Source organism: Lissotriton vulgaris, chromosome 5 (assembly GCF_964263255.1).
Source record: "Lissotriton vulgaris chromosome 5, aLisVul1.2, whole genome shotgun sequence".
Lineage (NCBI taxonomy): Eukaryota > Metazoa > Chordata > Amphibia > Caudata > Salamandridae > Lissotriton > Lissotriton vulgaris.
This window is the reverse complement of record NC_141693.1, coordinates 902,986,056-903,007,248: the sequence shown is the minus strand read 5'-3', so window position 1 is coordinate 903,007,248 and position 21,193 is coordinate 902,986,056. Positions and strand designations below refer to the sequence as shown.

General features: G+C 49.8%; 1 protein-coding gene and 1 pseudogene across 1 annotated transcript in view; one reads left to right on the top strand and one right to left on the bottom strand.

The window, feature by feature from the left end:
* Positions 1-1,365, top strand: part of LOC147711778 (uncharacterized) — a 46,304-nt gene extending 44,939 nt beyond the window's left edge. Inside the window, exon 3 of the mRNA XM_086919532.1 lies at positions 1,264-1,365. Within this exon, the coding sequence (XP_086775658.1) occupies positions 1,264-1,365 (102 nt within the window). The remainder of the gene's footprint in view (positions 1-1,263) is intronic.
* Positions 1,366-2,388: 1,023 nt separating this feature from the next.
* LOC147711777 (histone H2A.Z pseudogene) lies at positions 2,389-2,808 on the bottom strand (annotated as a pseudogene).
* Between the last annotated feature and the right edge of the window lie 18,385 nt (positions 2,809-21,193).

The window sequence follows — 21,193 nt, the reverse complement described above, 5'->3', positions numbered from 1 at the left end:
ATGGTAGCTGTTGAGTGACCACAGCTTTCAGCTTTTCCATCCCTAAGACTTCCCATACGTTATGCAGTCTTGATGCGTGGGTACCTTGTCGGTCCCCCATCTGGCTAGAAGGAGCAGCCCTGAAGGTTAGGGTGATAGCTTTGCCCCTGAGTAATTTCAGTGGGTAAGTAAGTGGGCTGGAGAGGCCCAATAGCGTATAACTGGGGAATCTGGGGATGTCCGTGTCGAATATTGTGTTAATGGCGTCCAGAACCTCTGTCCAGAACTCCTCTATTTTGGGGCAATGCCAAAGAAGATGCACAGGTGTGCGCTGCTGACGGCATTGTCGCCAACATAGCCCACTCTTTCTAGGATCCCACTTTTGCCACCCTTGCCGGTGTGAAGTACCAATACTGGGCTATTTTGAGTCGTGTTTCCTTGCTCGTGGTGTTGGGGGCGGGTGTTCAGGCTCGGTGTAAGATATCACTCCATTCCTTGTCAGAGAAGGGCAGTTTGCATTATTTTTCCCATCTAGCCCTAGCGGGTGACGGCAATGGACTCACAGGCTGTATCAAGAACATATATATGTCTGAGAGCAGCTTCTTGTCGGAGCTCCTCGTGATAAGCCATTTTTAGGTTTTGACTAGCCAATGCTTACGAAGTAAGCATTCGCTAGAAAAAACTTAATGATGTGTGTGTGTGAGGACTGGACCGTCCCCACTCGCTCATTGGCTAGCTCCATAAATGGAGGCTAGCCATTGGGAGACGGGCCTGTCCGTCAATGCCGGACCAGATTCGGGGGCGTTCCCGAGAATTTTTGGCTTTTGGCGACGTCACGCTACGTCAGCCAAAAGCCCTCGGGAACGCCCCCGAATCTGGTCCGGCATTGAGCCGGCACCCGCCTTCCTGCTTGCGTGAGTGCTTTGTTTTTTTTGCGGTGTGTGTCTGTTCCCGCTCCCCCACCCCCCCACTCCCCCCCCTCCGCTGTCAGTGTGTCCGTGTGTGTCTGTTCGCGCCCCCCCTCCCTCCGCTGTCAGTGTGTGGCCGTTCCCGCCCCCCTCCCGCTCTCCGTGCCTTTCCGCCCCCCCTCCGTTGCATTGTAAATGCTTGTTCACACTTGAAAATCGGTTTCGAAAGCGCGCACACACGCTTCCCGAAATGTTTAAAGAAAGCTTTGTCTTCTAGTGATAATATAGAGGTAGTGCTTGTTTGAAATGTTTTTATTTAATGTAATTGTTGAAATAAGCTTTGTGTATGACTTTTCTTTTCTGTATTTATCTTAAGCGTGCTCACACTGACTTATCCATACGAAAGAAAGCTTTTCAAATGCTTCGAAAACTCGTCATGAAAGGCTTCCCTTTCCTGCTCTTCTCGACTATTCTTTGAAGTGTGGCTTTTACCTTCAGGCCGTCGAGCCCCCGTACACCGCCCTTTCTTATCACCCCTTGAGGTCGGGAGGTCGGGCGGGGGTCTCACATCTTCTTCCAAGGCTTGGTGCCAGCCGCGGTTCTTCAGATGGAAGCACATATATTAGACGGAGCACACCCCTGGTGCTCAAAACGCTGCAGGCTGCACTGCATGCTTTTCAAGCCACACCGCATGGCGCAGAGAACACACATTGATTCAATGTATTCATTTAGTGATGCACTGCTGTATACCGAAAATCAGCTCCAGTGGGTGCCTGGGCGTCCTGGATTTTTGCCAGTTCATGATAGGACGTTGCCAGTTTAATAATGCATTTTCATATGTAGCACTATATGATCCGCTTATGCCGTTTCTAGGCGCTGTAATTAACAGGTGATCCTATTGCCCAATTAATGGTACTCCGGGTACCGACCGCGGGAGGACAGACTGCTCAGTGGCCTTTATCAGCGTGCGGACTTGACACTGCAAATCAATGCACATCTCAGCAGCAATGATCTTGTTTAATTCCAAACTGTCAGCGGAGCAGCAAGTGGTCACACACAGTCCTACGCAAAGCAGGGCCCGGGAGCCGTATGCGTCCCTCCTGACCTTTACTTGTGACCCCCAGCAGAACCACTGCACTGGGCTGCTGCTCACCTGATCAAGCAGTAACATTCAGGAAGATGTGCAATGAACAGGCCAGCATTTATTTACACTAACTGGAGTAAAAGGGAAGAAGCAAATAAGGTTTCCTACACCTTTTAACTTTAGGAACCTATACCTTTAAAGAAACATTTTGCAACAAAAACTGTAAAAATATGATAAAGGCTCTTCAAAATTCAAAATTGTGTATTTCACCACGCAGATGTGTTTCACATTAATACATCAAATTATATCACTGAATTCAGCAATATTTTTTAAAATGACAGCTTTAAAACGGGAAGGTAGAAAAATTCATGCCTCTGCCCACCTGACAAAAATACCACTAATGAACTAAAAGGCAAGTCATTGACGTGTAGATATATCACTGAAGTTAACTGCATTTGTGTGTTGCTGCTCTTTCTTCCCAATGAGACACTTGTGGATGTGTGGAATTACACCACCACCAGCGATAGTTGCTTTAATGAGGGAGTCCAATTCTTCGTCACCTCTGATAGCAAGCTGCAGATGGCGTGGGGTGATTCTTTTTACTTTCAAGTCTTTTGATGCATTACCAGCAAGCTCAAGAACCTTGGGGGTTAAGTACTCGAGGATGGCGGCGCTGTACACGGCCGCTGTAGCCCCCACGCGTCTGTGGCTGGTGGTCCTGGACTCAAGATGTCTGTGGATACGGCCCACCGGGAACTGAAGGCCGGCCCTCTGTGAGCGGGAAACAGCCTTTGTCTTGGTCTTCCCGGAGTCTTTTCCTGCTTTATCGCCAGCCATTTCAAAACACTCTTAAAGGCTACAGGTAACTCCTAGGCTTTGATGCTTTGATTTTGGAATTACATTGGCTTGCATGAGACAAGTGTATTTTCTGTCTGATCGCATGCATGACAATCGGAAGGCATTTTACTTTGTCTGTGCGAGATTAGAAGAACTATTGAATGTGGTCTGCCCCCGCTGCCCCCCCCCGACAAACCCTGTGATCTTTAGAAGACCACAGCAGCTGTTGACCATGGCTATGCCTGAAAGTGAGCCCTGGCTTTTCAAACTAGAACACGGTGTCTGCTGGGACTGTTAGACCATACTTACAATGTTAAAAGGAAAACTACAAGTTCCAGAATGCAATGCACGGTTGGTTGACGTGCAAACACTAGTTAGACGTGTCACAGGTGACACGGACTGCGCGTTAGCTGTGCCTTATGTGCAAAACGAGGAGTGCTTAGAAACATTGAACACGGGTTGGCAGCGCTGCGTTAAAATAAAACTGCTCGTACTTTTGGTGGAGGCGGAACAGGAGCTGTACGTTTTGTTAGGAAGGCCGGATGTAAACCTCCGCCTTTTAATGAGGCGCCCCCTGCCACGGACCAGGTTGTGAGATCAGGGGCCCCGGCCCCCCAGGGGGCCAGTTGATAAACCCTGCACCGTTTCTGATGTGATCATCCTGCCCCCTGCCCACATCTCTCTTGATCCCATTGTGCTGCCCACTGTCCCTACCACAAGCAAGGTCTGGGAACCACTTCCCAACTGTCCCCTGCTCATTAGCATGCCAATTAGGAGGACACAATGACCGCAGGAAAGATAATTAAAGGCGGCCCCGGATTACGGCCCGCTCAGGACTGTATTCAGAACAATCGCAGGACTGCTTTTCAGCCTAATTCCTAATTCATTTAAAATGTCGAGTTCAGGAAGTCTATCTGCCTGCCCCGGTACCCCGAGTTCAAATCCCGGGTGCGCGGCTTGCTGTCCCATGTATGTGCATCAGTGGTGAAGTTGCTCAGTTGGTTTTGCACCTTGCCACATATCAGAGTGTGTGCAGATAATAATTTAAGCGCCACCGGAGCCACCTCTTGCTTTTATCCTCCGAGTTGTTGCCACGGGCCCTTACTTTCTGCCGGTGCCCTCGCGTATCTCTGTGGTCATGGAAACCTGGAGGGATTAGCAATAGTCTGATTATTTTTTTGCAAATGCCTGTCCTCTCCCAGCCTGTCCTCTCCCAGCCTGTCCACTTCCAGCCTGCCCTTTCCCAGCCTGTCCTCTCCCAGCCTTTCCACTTCCAGCCTGCCCTCTCCCAACCTGCCCTCTCCCAACCTGCCCTCTCCCAACCTGCCCTCTCCCAACCTGCCCTCTCCCAGCCTGTCCCCTCCCTGCCCTCTCCCAGCCTGTCCCCTCCCTGCCCTCTCCTAGCCTGTCCTCTCCCTGCCTGTTGTCGTGTCCAGGCAGCAGCGTGCACTGCGTCCCTGAAGTAACAGCCCTAAAGCAAGCAAGAACTACGCCCCCCTCCCACCAATCCCTGTTAGGTAGTGGAAACTGTCCAAACTGGGGTGCAGACAGCCCCTCTCACCTTTCGGCCTGGTTCCACTGCACCAGCCGCACTACTTCCCTACTGACCGTTCTCCACTTCACCCCCGTCTAAATTACAATTCATGCTTGTGACCCTTTTGCCTGCTTGTGCTTGTTTTCATGACCCTGTTGCCTGCTTGTGCCTCCGTGTGCCCCTGTTGCCTGCTTGTGCCTCCGCGTGCCCCTGTTGCCTGCTTGTGCCTCAGTTTTCGTGTGCCCCTGTTGCCTGCTTGTGCCTGTTTTCGTTCCCCTGTTGCCTGCTTGTGCCTCCGCGTGCCCCTGTCGCCTGCTTGTGCCTCAGTTTTCGTGTGCCCCTGTTGCCTGCTTGTGCCTCAGTTTTCGTGCCCCTGTTGCCTGCTTGTGCCTCCGTGTGCCCCTGTTGCCTGCTTGTGCCTCCGTGTGCCCCTGTTGCCTGCTTGTTCCTCCGTGTGCCCCTGTTGCCTGCTTGTGCCTCCGTGTGCCCCTGTTGCCTGCTTGTGCCTCCGTGTGCCCCTGTTGCCTGCTTGTGCCTCAGGTGCCCCTGTTGCCTGCTTGTACCTCCGTGTGCCCCTGTTGCCTGCTTGTGCCTCTGTGTGCCCCTGTTGCCTGCTTGTGCCTCTGTGTGCCCCTGTTGCCTGCTTGTGCCTCCGTTTTCGTGCCCCTGTTGCCTGCTTGTGCCTCCGTGTGCCCCTGTTGCCTGCTTGTGCCTCCGTTTTCGAGCCCCTGTTGCCTGCTTGTGCCTCCATGTGCCCCTGTTGCCTGCTTGTGCTGTGTGGGTGTGTGTGGAGGGCTCTGTGTGTGTGGGAAGCTTTGTGTGGCTGTGTGTGTGGGAAGCTTTGTGTGGCTGTGTGTGTGGGAAGCTGTGTGTGGCTGTGTGTGTGGGAAGCCTTGTGTGGCTGTGTGTGTGGGGGGCTCTGTGTGGCTGTGTGTGTGGGGGGCTCTGTGTGGGTGTGTGTGTGGGGGGGCTCTGTGTGTGTTTGTGTGTGTCATTTGAGAGAGATAAAGCTAGTGGCATTGTAAATGACAATGCCATTTATTTATGTTAAAAAAAACATAAATAAAAATAATGTCAAGAGCAATGCCAATAGCTCTAACTTTAACAAAGGCAAAACCATTGCATTGTAAATGCTTGTTCAAAGGGTTGTAGGGGTCTACCCGCATTGGGTTGGGTCTGTCGACAGCTGCTGGCTAGATGTCGACTTGTGTGGCGCAGAGTGGTCGCAGAGCCTACTACCCACACCTTTATACACACCCTGTACGCCATGGGTGGCGGACACCATCTGATTTCCTGGCTGTATAAAGCTACCATGAAGAAAGCATATAAAACTCTCTTTGGTATCCGTGCGCCAAACATAGGCAGAGGACTTTGCACGCCCCTGCACAATTCCGAGTGGAACACAGCCCTAGAATCGCAACAAACTATCTCTCGTAATGTGCAGTTTTAAATACATACATGATACTAAACAGGGCCTACCTCACACCGTCCAGATTGCAGGGCAAATTTCCTGAGGCACATGCCCTAGTTGTTGCTCTATCTGAGCCGACTTCCAATACATGCTATAGTCCTGCTGCACCAACCTAACCCACTACCGGCAAACTGTACACGACACCCCCAGCCACCAGCCACTGAGCCTACCACTGTAAGAACATGGGAAGTGTCCGCTTGCGAATTTGGAAATGTGGGACAAATCGCGCCGTGCAAGCACAGCTCCCAAATCTGGCCCTGCTGCTGGCCAAAAGGACCCACACGTTGCATTGGAAAACTACTCAACCGCCAATCATCTCACAGTGGCACAAAGCATTTCTCTGCTGGGGAGAAACAAAGAGCGTTGCCCTACAAAGCGAGTTAGTCCGGCGACTCCATAAGCGTCCACCTCCCCCTGGTGAAACTCAGAAACAGACCCCCAGGGGGGAGGCATAGTACCTCAAGCAGAAACCACAGGCGCTGCCGCTGCCCGCAGCCAACTCCCACCTATACGTGTTTAACCAGCGGTCATTCCCCCACCTCTCACTAGTGCTGTTGTTTAGTTGCTCCTCCCCTTTACCCCCCTCAAAAATGTCTCCTCCACCCCCTGTACTGCTCAGAGGTTGGCTTCCTTCATTACCTAGCCCTAGGGCCTCACACCACACCGGACACAACCACGATATACATAGACAATGTGTTGGCACTGCAGAGCTTCCATCAACGAGTCCTTCGAGAGTTGGAAAACCCACTCTCCCAAAAAGAGGGAGCTAGTGATTCCGATGCTCCTCTCCTCTCCTCTATCCTGTGCTGGGCTGGTGATGCTTCCTCGGCATCCTCATTCACTCTTTAGGGTCGTGTCTGTCACATTTCTCGTTGCACCTCACAGCTTACAGGCTATGTCCCAATCCACTCAGCACAAGCAATCCCGGCAGCCCCATTTTACATATGGGGTTGCTGCACAGCTGCCATGCAAGTCTTCGTTTCTTACCGCACTGCGGTCTTTACCTAGGCAGCCCCTCCTGGCCTACAGGGTTGCTCCAACAGTGTGGTGCAGGCATTAGCTCTTCGCTGTATGGCAGTATTTTCCATGGCGGCCCCTCCTGGCATATGGGGTCGCCACTATGGTGCCGTGCAGACTTCTGCCTTTGCAGTACAGCAATCTTTTACATGGCTATTTTCACAGTGGCCCTCTCCTGGCATATTGGGGTTGCTGACTCAGTTCTGCCCCAATTGTTGCAGCAGCTGTTCTTCTCACACCTCGCACAGGGAGTCCACTCAACAGGGCTCCCACTGTAGCTAGCTCCCTCCAACGTTCTCCTCTTCCTTACAGGGCACACTGGCAAGCAAGCAAGCGCTGGTGCTTCAGGCTCCAAAGTAGGTGGTCTTGGTTTCCCTGGGTGATGTCCCTTTACCCAGCAGGGAGACTATCATGCCTTGGCCCCCAGTCCTGGTCACATCCAGAAGTCTAGCAGAGCTCCCCTCCTTGCAGTCTGTCTGACTGCTTAGCAGATGACAATTTTTCAGGTCTCAAACTCCCCTTCTTACAGTCCATTTCCAGACACCAAATGTAATTTATGGTCTGGATCAATGAAGTTTTATGTTGGGGTTCTGCTTATTTTGAAGTATATACTTCTCCTCTCGCCATTCCTCTTGAAAATCCACCTGTCACAGCAGGAGAGACTCCGAACCTGCTAGTCACACAACACAGGCCATGGCAGTGACGAGTTCACCCCTGGATATCCTCCACAGAGATATGTGCATCAAAAAGTTAATCTCGGTCACCCAGCTCCACTCTTTATGATTCCCTTATCAGACCCATCTCTTGCCTGACACGTGTCCAGGCCCCTTCTTTGTGATCTTGTACTGAATCAAAGAGTCCCCTTTGAAGTGTACAGGGGAAGTCTAGCTCTCCCCTTCCCAGTGTGCCCCATCCAGCTCACAGGATTACTGCAATACATTGGGGGGGGGGTCAGGGGGTTGTAGGATTGGCAGGGGAATGGATTCCTCTTTCTTCTCATTTCTTCAACAGGCAGGCCTGACTCTCCTACAATCGCACCCAAGGTCCTCCATGTAATATAACATTACAAAAACACTTGCACTCAATGCATGTATACAGCCCGCACATGAACAGCAGTTACCTTCATGTATTGTGCCATCACGTGCACATATACATACAGCACACATATTATCTATGTGTGCACTGTACAGCATTGTCACCTTTCTGTATTGTGCCACTTGCAGGCACACATACACCAGCACTCACATCCATTCACGTGCTGCACAATACTACACCCTTCTTTTACTGCACTCCTTGCAGGTACATATATACCCAGTACATGCACCACCATATATGCACTGCACAGCACTATAAACAAACTGCACGACACTATCCCTGTATTTTACCCCTTCTCAGGCATGCATACTTCCAGCGCAATCACCACTCATGCGCAGCACTTCACATCCAACTGATGTTGGCCAAAGGCCAATTAAGCACACCGAAGCAGAGCTTTGAAAAGTGAATGAGCCGTCACTCCTACTGATCACTGCATAGTATGCTGCCACCACCACACTCGTGCTGCAAAGCCTTTCACCACTATGAGGGTAGCGCTTAGAGAGTCCCTCCAGTTCAACAGGACCGCAATCCTTCCAATAGGCCTATGTAATGGTGCACATACATGATCCGTGTTTGCCTATGATGGCAAAAATCAGCATTAGGGATCCAGACATCAATACAGTTGGACACTTAGGGCAGGGTGCACGTCCATTACCATGACTTTTCCTTCCCAACACTTGGTTTGCGTTTATGAAATTGTGAGGTTTCTTACTGCACAGATAAGAGTTTTATTGCTAGTGTGTTGGTTTCTGGTTTCAGATTGTGACAGTGATTTCCCCCAGAATAAGGACACTTCATTTTTCAAAATGTAGTGGGCAACAGTAGAAGGATTACAAGAAGTTTGTGTTTTTTAAAACATTCACTATTGTGCAGTACACAGGGAAGATTGAACGCCTGCATGAATTTCCATAAATAAACAATGTTATCATTCTGAAAGAAAGATGATTAATTTGTATACAATGAGTGAATAATTAAGATGATAGGGAACAATGCCTTGGTGGTACACACAAAGTGATACAACCAATATTTGTTGTGTGCTGTATGAATGTCACTTTTGCCATTGTGTTAGCTGTTCTTTGAGTATTTTTCCTAGAATCAGGTGGAGCAGTCACCCAATTTTTGAATTTACAAGTCATCGTCAGCGGGTCCAGGCAGGTGGTATAGATATCCATCAACTTTCCATACAAAAGGCAGGCAGTGCTCAACGTGCATCGGGACGCCTCGGTCGAGGTAGCTGTGTGCTGTGCAAATGATTTTGATTGATTACATCATTTATAGTCAATATTGTGCTGTAATATTCAGGCAGCAGCTAAGTCCTTAATATAGCCATTGTGTGTTATCTGCCATGGATTGAGTTCAGATTTTCTCAACCACTTTTCCCAATGTTGGTCCAGGAATGGATGTCATATCAAGTAGCAGAGGCTCACAAAATACTGCAAACGTTTAGTTATCAGAGGCAAACATAGTGTGTTCAAGGCAGTCTGATCCATGTAACTGGTATGTAGATAAGTTGAAATTGGTTTACTTAATGTGTCAAATTCTACCAACTGCAGAGTACAAGAATATGACATCCATGTCCAATTCGGTAGTCCAAGAGAAAACAAATACAGTTAAACCCTTTATTTAGCCAATTATTGAGTGTAGTGGTGCATTGCGTACCGAATGGGCAGGGTCAACAAGTAGCACAATTGTGATACGAGTGAAATCTGAGCCTAACTACAACGTCCCTGCAGCCTTTGTTTTTTTAGTGGAAATGTTTAATATATATAAATTTATATATATTTATATATATATGTATATATACATATATATATATATATATATATATATATATATATACATACACATATATACACACACACATATATACACACACACATATATACACACATATATATGTTGTGAATTCCTTTATTTCTCATGATGTTGTAGGTTTGCCCTACTTGTTTCCCTCATGGTTGCTCCTGATTATTTGTAAAGCACTCTGATGCCCCTTGAGTCATGTTCGCGCTATATAAAACTATAAATGAGATAAATATATATATTTACTGAAAAAAAACAAAGGTTACAGGAATGTAATAGTTAGGAAATAGAATTTAAAAAACCTTAGAAATTCACTGAAAAAAACAAAGGTTACAAGGAAGTTATAGTTAGTCTCAGATATTACTCGTACAAATATGTGAAAATTGGCAGTTATAGTTACCTGAGTTAACTATAACTTATGCCACTGCAATGCACTGCTTATGACCTGACATATTACATCACTCATGACATGGTCAGGTACATCACTGATGACATTATCAAGTGAGTGAGATTTTAATTGTTTATGGGTGTTAACCATATATAGTAACCTACTACAAAAGTTAAATTAGTATACTAGGTGCACCAGTACTGAGAGATACTACTTCAAACATATATTCTATTTGAGTCACTGTGTGACTGTATCCTTGTGTGTATGAGTGTGTAAGTGGCTGTATGGGTGAATAAGTGGATGTGTGAGTAGCTGTGTTGGTGAGTGAGATGCTGTGTGAATGGTTGTATGAGATAGTGATTCAGTGTGTAAGTGGCTGTATGGTTGAGTGAGTGGCTGTTTGAGTGTATGTTTGCATGAGTGAGTTGATGTGTGAGTAGCTGTATTGTAGACTAAGGGCATAAGTACAAGCCCCTATCGCCACAAGGACGTTCCTGCGGCAATATGTGCTTCGCCTTGTTTACAAGGCAGCATTAAGCTACTTAACGTGGCTTAATACTGCCTTGTAAATAAGGCACCCTTTCACACTGTACTTAGCGTGAAAGGGGAGGGCAATGGGTTTTGGCGTGGGCGTTCCACCGTAACACCCATTGATTTTGGCGCTGTCCCCTAGGAGGCATCACCAGAATTAAGACCAGGGAAAACCTAGTCTTAAACAGGCAAATCGAGGAGAAATGTTTTATTTCTCCTCATTTTAGGTTTTGCCTGGCGAAAGCTGCGCTCTGCGCAGCTTTTTCGCGCAGGCGAAAAACTAATGAGTATAGTAGGGGAGACAGGAACGGCCCCCGTCTTCCATTGGCTAGCTCCATAAATGGCTAGCCATTGGAAGACGGGCCTGTCCGTCAATGCCGGACCAGATTCAGGGGCATTCCCGAGAATTTTTGGCTTTTGGCTACGTCACGCTACGTCAGCCAAAAGCCGGGAACGCCCCCGAATCTGGTCCGCCATTGACGGCACGGGCGAGATGTCCAGGTGAGTGCTCTGTTTGTCATGTACCGCCCTCCCGCACACATCAGTACAATACCACGCACGCCTTCAAAACAGCCTCATCCGAGGCACTGAGCGGGATCTAGACTGCTTAGCGGTGTATTCTTCTAAATAAAACACACCTGGAAAAGGAATCGACCCTACTCTGAAGTAGCCAGTGCCTCGTTGCTTGTTCATTTGTGAGATAATACCCAGTAACTGGCATGTCGACACTCTCGCTGGGGAGGCGGGACCTGCCACGGCCAATGCCACTGAGCGGCACATTAGCCGGGAAAGCTCCGTGTGACGTCACAATACAGGGGTTCTGTCGGCAGCCAGCCAGAGGCAAGCTGGACTGTGGATAAACTCCAGCGCTGGCCGGGGAGCCTCAGTCACAGCTGCAGCATTAGCGCCGACACTTGATGCTCATCACAGCGCTGCTGCCGTATAGCGCTCCGAGGCAGCGCAGCACTACATAGGATCGGCACATCAGCTGAAGCACATACAGCTTGTTGTAGTTCCTCTGAGTGACGAGAATGTACAATAGTGGTTTAATTTTGAGGTACTCTGTTGATTTATATTTGTTTTTTCCTGGGGAATTTATTCCGTGAATCCGTTGTCTTGACACAATGGGTATGCTAAGACTAATGTTGCTGGGTGACAATCGTAACACTGACCCGTAATACGTACACTATTCTAAGAGATACCCCTATTTTCCGTTGATTTAATTAGTGCCTAAATTCAAGGTTGATTGTTTAATTAAATTCAGCGAGTGCCAGGATGTAAAGCAATTAGTCACAAACATGTTCATTCCTGGACTTGTATTTGAACAACTGTGGCCCATCGGTCGCTGTGGTGCTTGCAAAGTTAGTTCAATGGTGCCCATATGCAGCAACAGAAGCCCAGTGCTTTTATGTTTAATAAACCTGGCTGTACTCTCTGCTAACAAATTGGCCACTAAGGCTGATCACACCCAAGTAGCACTGAGAAGAAGTCTCGATTTTACGAAAAGATTCACTCACTTCCTGCAGCCGCTCCGTTGGGGTGAGTGCAAGTGGTTGTCTACGTTTCTGTTCAGCTGTCTGGTTGTGCTCGAATTCGGCGCAGCTTCAGTGCATCACATTCTCCCTCCTGGCTGGCCAATTGGGATAATTTCGCCCAGTGGCATAGCTTCCTTTACTGGCAGGAAAGTGAGCGCTCTCTTTGCTCACTTTCGCCACTTTGGGTGCCCATGATCTACTCCCGACCAGGTTGCATACCGCCTCCCTCGCTTATACTGCAATTTATGTTGTTTCAGCCAGTACGAGGTGTGGAATATGCATTACTTTCTTCACTTTATTAAATCACCAGCCTTTAAAGAACATAATAAAGAAAAAACAACACAGACTACATATCCCATGAACATAGGGGGGTAAGCAGGTCTTTAAGTGGGCCAGGTCTCACCGGTTCTGAGCACCAGCACCCTGTGCCCTCAGCTCTTTACCCCTGTGCCCTCAGCTCTTTACCCCTCTGCCCTCAGCTCCCACCCCTGTGCCCTCAGCTCCCACCCCTCTGCACTCAGCTCTCAACCCTGTGCCCTCAGCTCTCAACCCTGTGCCCTCAGCTCTCAGCCCTCAGCTCTCACCCCTCTGCCCTCAGCTCTCACCCCTCTGCCCTCAGCTCTCACCCCTCTGCCCTCAGCTCTCACCCCTCTGCCCTCAACTCACACCCCTCTGCCCTCAGCTCTCACTCTCTGCCCTCAGCTCACAGCCCTCTGCCCTCAGCTCACACCCCTCTGCCCTCACCCGTGCCCTCAGCTCTGACACCTGTGCCCTGTGACCCTCACCGGTGACCATGGCTAGCAAAAAAAAATGTTGTTATTTACAATGCCAATAGCTCTAACTTTTTCAAAGGCGAGACCCCACCCCCGCTCTTCTTCGTTGTTGGTGTCTGTTACCCCCCACCCCTGCTCTTCCTGGTTGTTCTGGTGTCCGTCCCCCCACCCCCGCTCTTCCTAGTTGTGCTCGTGTCCGTCCCCACCCACGCTCTTCCTGGTTGTGCTGCTGTCCATCAACCCCCACCCCGCTCTTCCTAGTTGTGCTGGTGTCCGTCCCCCCCACCCCGCTCTTCCTGGTTGTGCTGCTGTCCGTCCCCCCCACCCCCGCTCTTCCTGGTTGTGCTGGTGTCCGTCCCCCCCTTCGCCCTTCCTGGTTGTGCTGGTGTCCGCCCACCCCCGCTCTTCCTGGTTGTGCTGGTGTCCGTCCCCCACCCGCTGTTCTTCGTTGTGCAGGTGTCCGTGTGAATGACTCTGTGGGTGGCTCTGTGTGTGTGTGGCTCTGTGTGTGTGTTTGTGCTCTGTGTGTGTGTTTGTGCTCTGTGTGTGTGTGCAAATGCAATAGGTCTCGCATTTGTGAGAGATTAAGCTATTAGCATTGTAAATGACAATGCCATTTATTTATCTGTTTTCAAAACCAACACATAAATACAAAATGTGTCATTTACAATGCCAATAGCTCTAACTTTTACAAAGGCGAAACCGTCGCATTGTATACAGAAAAAATTAGTTATATTTAGAGGGGTCGGAGTGGGACGCAGTGGGTGGATGGATGCATGATGGATGGATGTATGCATGATGCATGAATGCATGGATGTATGGGTGGATGCATGGATGGGTTGTTGGTTGGATGGGTTGGTGGATTGCATAAATTGTTGAGTGCTTGGCTGTATATATGCATCTATCCATCCACCCATCCACCTATCCATGCATCTATCCATACACCCATCCATACACCCATCCATGCATGCACCCATCCATGCATGCACCCATCCATGCATCCACCAACTCATCCATGCAAGCATTTCAACAAGAGCCCGCAGCTCTCCTTCGTCTCTCCTCGCCCCCCTTCCCTGAGCCCGCAGCTCTCCTACATCTCTCCTCGCCCCCCTTCCCTGAGCCCGCAGCTCTCCTTCGTCTCTCCTCGCCCCCCCTTCCCTGTGCCCTGCCCTGCTATTGTAAATGACAATGCCATTCATTTATGTTAAAAAAAACATAAATAAAAATAATGTCAAGAGCAATGCCAATAGCTCTAACTTTAACAAAGGCAAAACCATTGCATTGTAAATGCTTGTTACTGTTTCCATGTGTGCTGCATTGTGCAGCACGCGTAGAAACAGCAAAAATCCATTGATTGGTTTTGTGCAGGAAGGTGATTATTCCTGCACATAAACAAACTATAAAAAAATACATTTTATAACTTCTATGTGTGCTGCATTAAGCTGCACACATAGAAGTGACAAAACACCATTTACTGACTTTTTATGTGCAGGAAGGGACACCTTCCTGCACATAAACAATCTTTCCCTCGGAGGAGCTTAGCGCGCATCCAAGATGGTCGCGTGAGCACAGGGCTCCCCGGACCCTCGCCACCCTTTGCAATCTATCCTGAAGTTATCCTGATTTCTCGGACGGATTCTTTGAGATGAACCTCGGCTGAGTTCATAACTCTTTTCAGAACTTAAATCGGACTTGGGCAACTGAAACTGCGTCGATCTGAACTTCTTGGGCCCACCGGGAGGTGAGCCGGGGACTGTGCGACTCATGGATCCGGGACGGAGTCGAACAACAACGGCAGTGGGGTCTCCTCAGTAGCCCCATCACCACTTTCGGTTTTGTTTCTGGATCCCGACACGGTTTGCTTGTGAGACCGTATCCCTCGGCTTGGGGCCATTCCAGCCTCCATCTAATGCAACCACTGCCTTAACTCCGCAGTTGTTTGGATTACTCTTGTGCTTTTGTTTTGGCAATACGAGCCGGCTTTTGTGGTCTATTGGTGCCCGGCCTGACGGCGTCCATTTTCACCAGGTCTCGCGGGCCCCTCTGGGGCGCATCTTCCAACATGGCTGGTAAGGGTGACGCTGAGAAGCGAAAGACAAAGACACCTCTTCGTGGGGGACTGGTCCAGACAAATGTCATCGATCGCTACACTCAGCCCAAAGGATCCCCCGGACTCTCCAGTCGTACCCTTTATCCGCTCCTGTTGATCTGTCCCTGCATGACATCATGGGCGCCATCTCCAATATGAAGGAGACCATCGGTCAGCAATATGAGGCACTGGCTCGTAAAATCAACACGGTCGCCATCGATGTCACCTTGATCAGGGCTGACCTGTCTAAGACCAATGAGAAAGTGAAGTCATTGGATCTGAAGACTTCCAGCCTCACGACCGATGTGTCGGAACTTCAGACAGAGGTTGGTAACTTGAAATCTGCCAATGACTTGATGTCCCATTGGCTGGAGGATTTTGAGAACAGGGCGCGACGCAACAACATTTGCGTCATAGGTGTGGCAGAAAATCCCGAGCCTCACTCTGTAGATCTCCTGGTCGCGGATCATGTCCTGAACCATCTTTCTCCCTCTGGACTCAGCAAGTTTTTTGCAGTGGAGCGTGCACATCGTGTGCCAGGTGGAAATCCCAAGCCGGGCGCTCCTCCGCGGCCTATCATTGCGAAACTCTTCCACTTCAGATATCGAGATGCTATCCTGCAGGCTTCGAGAGTACATGGCCCGGTAAACTTTGAGAACTCCTCTGTCAACTTCTTTCCGGACTTTACTCAGCATGTCCAGAGACAAAGGATGGCTTTCCAGGGGGTAAAACGACGTCTTCGGGACCTTGGTTTGAAGTACGCGATGCTTTTCCTTACTAGGCTTCGAGTGGAGTATGAGGAGCGGACTTTCTTTTTTGATCGGCCGGACAATGTAAGTGACTGGCTGGACACCCTACCTGGCCGAGGTGATCGGACGGAACACCCTGGCGGTGCCGAAGGTGGTGAGCCTACGCAGAAGTGACTTTTCGGTCCCTGACCTCCGAACATTAGACATTCCTCAGCTGGGTTCTATTTATTTTCCTAATATGTTTCATTGCAGTCCACGTCTGGGTGGCGGGTGGCGACGGGCCTCTTTCCTCCTCCGGGGTCTTTTTGTAGAGTGGGGTTCTTAGGGCGACAGGCACACTGCATGTTGGGGTGGCTTTTTGGTCTACTGCAGGGGTGCAGGGAGGGGGGAGTTGTAACGGGTGTTGGTTGGGGGGTGGGATGGGGTGTTCGGGTGTGTGTTTTTTTCTCTCAAGGCGACAAATTGGTCTTTTCCTTGCTTCAGGTGTCCGGCTCTTGGTGGGGTGACCTATGCATTACTTGTGGGGATGGGGGTAGTGGGTTGAGGTTGGTATCATGGAACGTCAATGGATTGGGGGATCGTATCAAACGGGCTGTTGTGTTGCAATATTTGCATCGTTTGTCTCCTGATGTGGTACTCTTGCAGGAAACGCATTTGGTGGGAAACGTGTGTCATGCTTTAAACAGGTGGGGTTACCGACTGGTTGCTCACTCGGGGTTTACCACTGGTTCCAGAGGGGTTGGTATTTTGATCCGGTCTTCTCTCCCCATTGAGATAGATACTGTTATCCTTGATGACAGAGGGTGCTACGCCGCTATCACCGGTAGGTGGGAGGGTAAAACTCTTTCCTTGGTCACTGTATACATTCCCCCGGGACTCCAGACCTCTACTTTCTCTGATGTCGGCCGGATGATGCTGGGCCTCCCTGACAGTCTCCTCCTTATAGGTGGGGATTTTAATTCTGTGCTTTCAGGCAGTACGGATCGCCACCCGCCCAGGACACTTCCCACTTCCCAATCTTGGCTCGGGGGTTCATAGACACTTTTGGCCTGGTGGACTGCTGGAGGTTAATGCACCCAACGCAATGTCAGTACACTTTTCGCTCCGGGGCTCATGGGAGTCTATTCAGGCTCGATTATGTCCTTATGCCTGAGGTCCAGTCTTCCTACATCAGGGAGATCAGACATTTGGCCCGAGGCATTTCTGATCATTCTCCTTTGTGGCTTAGTTTTGACACAGGGATGCACGCCGCGGGGCGAATCGCCCCTATCAATCCATGGTATTTGCGCAACCCCAAGACCCGTAGTAGCCTGATAAAGTCCCTAGATTCTTACTTCCTGGAAAATGAGGGGTCTGTCTCGTCCTCTGTGTCCCTGTGGGAGGCATTCAAAACTGTCATTCGTGGTCAGGCCCTATCCTTAATAGCTGAGACCAAGAAGGCCTGGAATATGGAGGTTGAGAGTCTGGAGGCAGAAATACTTGAGTTGGAGGCCGACCTGGAATTAGGTGTCACCCGGGAGAAACTCCACGCCCTTAGTTTGAAGCAGTTTGATTATAAATCCCATGTTATGGATGCCGCCAAGACAATGTTCAGGGAACAGCAGGGTAGATTGTACGATGTTGGTGATAAGGCGGGCAAATTGATCGCATGGCTTGATAGAAAGGAAAGAGCGAATTGTGTGGTTCCCGTGATACAGACTTCGGATGGTGTGTGCGTGACTGACCCTGGCGAGATAGTGGAATGCTTTGCCGATTATTTTCGTGTGGTTTAATCCCCGGTGTCCGACAGAGATGAAGATGACTCTCGTTTGCTGCTGAGGGACATTGCTTTGCCTTGTCTGTCTGAGGAGGACCGAGAGCGCACGGAGGCCTCGTTGTCGGTAGATGAGATTGCTACCGCAATCTGTTCCCTCCGTTCTGGTAAGGCCATGGGCCCTAATGGCCTCCCCGTCGAACTATATAAACTGCGCCCGGACAAAGTTGCGCCCTACCTTCGGGCAATGTTCAGGGAGTCACGTGAGCTTGGCGCCCTCCCTTATGATCAGCGTTTGGCTACCATAGTTGTGATTCCTAAGGAGGGCAAGCCTCGTGATCGCTGTGCGTCGTATCGGCCTATTTCCCTACTGAATGCCGAGCCTAAGATCCTTGCCAAGGTCCTTGCCAATCGTTTAATCACTGTAATTTGTGACCTGATCCACCCGGATCAATCCGGTTTCATTCCGCACCGAAACACTGCTCTTAACTTGCTGCGCCTACACGGTGTTCTCGCTAGGGCGGAGTCTCTATCGGAGCCGGACATCTTGGCTTCCTTGGACGCCACGATGGCCTTTGATACGATCGAATGGCCATATCTTTGGGCCACTCTGTCGAAGTTTGGTTTCGGTGCGGACTTTATTAGTTGGGTTAAACTTCTGTATTCGGATCCGTTAGATCAGGTCGTCGTCAATGGCAGAGTGTCCCGGTCCTTTGCTCTCGGGAGGGGTATGCGGCAGGGATGCCCGCTGTCCCCCTTGCTTTTTGCTCTTGCTCTCGAACCGCTCGCAGCCTGGCTCCATTGGGAGCCATCGATAAAGGGCATCCAGTGGTCCCCCGATTTCGAGGATCGTGTTTCGTTATACGCCGACTATATCCTTTTATACCTTACCTCCGCTCGTAAATCCCTTAACGTCCTGTTCGATGTTCTCACTTCTTTTGGCAAGAACTCCGGCCTGATTATCAATTGGTCCAAATCGTGTGTGTATGTCATCTCCGGCGGCCTTCCCCTTACCGAGTAGGTTTCCCATTCAAGTCTCGCAATCAGGCTTCAAGTACTTGGGAATCTATATATCGTTGGACCCGGTTGCCCGCTATGGGCACAATCTCCTCCATCCTCTCCGACGATTGAAGGTGGACGTGGCTCGGTGGCGTAAACTGCCGTTGTCGCCGCTTGGTCCAGCGGCACTCTTTAAAATGATGTCTCTGCCTCACTTTCTCTTTGCGCTTCAAAATTCTTTTGACGCTATTCCGGCGGCGTACTTTCGGGAAGTGAAAGGTTTGCAGAGGAGGCTCGTTTGGGACAGTCGTGCTCGCATCGCTCTTGCAAAGCTCACTCTCCCCTGGTATGACGGGGGCATCACGCTCCCGGACATCAGGAGGTATTACTGGGCCTCTCAGTTGTCCGCCATCAACCATGCCACGTATGAACCCGGTCCGGGTCCTGCATTCGAGATGGACAAACATCAGTTGCCCGGTGGAAACTTCAATAGAGCACTCTACTCTCGCACCGTGAGGAGAAACCTCACGGGACCCACTAAGATTGCGGTGCGTGTGTGGAAAGATGCAAATGCGGCTATGGGATGGAATGATCGATTGACGTAAGCGACCCTATTGTATGCATCAGAACAATTGGGAAGCCTCTGGACAACGAAAGGTTTGAGAACTGGGACATGATTGGTATCAGCAGAGTGGGTGATCTTTGGGTGAAAGGCGCGGTGAAGACCTTTGCGATGCTTCAAAGTGAGTACGAGTTGGGGGATCGAGAGTTCTTCAGGTTTGTGCAGGTTCGCCACGCTTTGCTGTCCGTCATCACAGCGGGGGATTCAGTTCCTGAATCATCCCCACTCGAGGACCGTATACTTGATGGTCATCTGCCCGATAGTACAATCTCCTTGATCTATCAGAAACTAATCAACAATCGGGCAGACCTTCTTGTGCGTCTCAGAGAGGTCTGGTCCGGAGACGGGTTGGAGTTGGACGACGAGGACTGGCAGGCCGCCTTATCCTCCCCAAAAGAAGTCGCCATTCCGGCCCGTCTCCGTCTCGTCCAGCTCAAGATTCTCCATCGTGTATATGTTACGGGTCCTCGTTTGGTTGCGATGGGTTTTTCCTTGGATGGGTTGTGTAGGCGTGGATGTGGTATAAGTGCTACCTTTTTCCACATCCTCTGGCAGTGCCGGGAGGTGGCGGCGTATTGGCAGCGGGTGCATGCGGTCATGGAGTGTGTTACCGGGGTTGCTCTGCTGCCTGAAGCTCGTAGATGTCTGTTGAAAGTGTGGGAGCCGAATGATTACAACATTGCCCAGGCCCGGTGGGCGGCACTGGGGAACATGATTGCAAAAAGAGATGTTGCGCAGTTGTGGGGTTCCCCACGGCCTCCCACCATGTCGGCATGGAAGGAGAATATGGACTGGTGCATGTTTAGAGAGAAGACGGTGTATCTGGCTAGGGGCAAGCCTAGGGCGTGGAGTAAAATCTGGGGTCAGTGGAACGCCTACCGAGGGAACATTTGCACCCCCCCCCCCTGAAAACACTTTGGACATTCCACCTTCCCCCTGATCCGGAGGCTCCTGGAACGATTTATTCCTTTTCTCCTATTGTCTGACTTCCCCACTGCCTCCCCCCCCGATTATCTTTCATGCCCTCCTGATTCGTTATTTGGTACTGTGGGTCCCCCCCATCGGAGCTTGACAAGGTCTATTACGTCTTTCGCCTTGAGTCCTTTTTTCTTTGTTTTCTTTCTTGTTTTATTTATAAAAAATTAAAAATTTCTATATCCTGCCTACATCCTGTGTTGCCGACAAGGTATCCTGTCTTAAGTTGGACCACGAAAGAACGGTCGCTGCTTTGTGAATTACATAAATGCCTCACATGTTCTAGCCGCCGGCCCTTGTGGTTGTAGGCCCTTACCTGTAATGCTATTTTTGCACAATAAAGTTTTTCAAAAAAAAAGAAAAAAAAACAACCAAAAAATCTTTTCCTCAACGCGTGATAGGTTGCTAAATTTAGCACCAGCCCAAGGGGAAACGCAGGGCTGCACCATATTCTTGTAAATATGGTGCAGCCCTGTATTTCAGAAGTGATAGAGCGTGGCGTTAAGCCAAGAAGGCTAAAGCCACGCTCTGCCACTGCATTGTAAATATGCCCCTAAGTGTTTATGTGAATGGCTGTGTGGGTGTGTGAGCGGATGTGAGTGCTTGTATGGATGTGTGAATGGGTATGTAAGTGGTTGTATGGGTGTGTGAGTGCTTGTATTGGTGAGTGAGTGGCTGTGTTGAAAGGCTGTATGGACGAGTGAGTGACAGTGTGAGTGACTGCGAAGGTAAATAAGTGGGTGTGTGAGTAGCTGTAAGGGTAAGTGTGTGGCTATGTAAGTGGCTATACGGGTGAGTGACTGGTAGTATGATTGGTTGTGTGGGTGAGTGGATGGTTGTGTGAGTGAGTGAATGGTTGTGTGAGTGGCTGTATGAGTGAGTGAGTGAATGGGTGTGTGAGTGCCGCTATGGAAAAGTGAGTTGGTATATAAGTACTAGTATGAGTCTGTGAATGGGTATGTGAGTGGTTGTGTGTGTGTGTGTCTCAGTGGGGATATGAGAGGTTCTATGGGGTATACAGATATCTAAGAATGCAAGGCCTTGCAGTGGA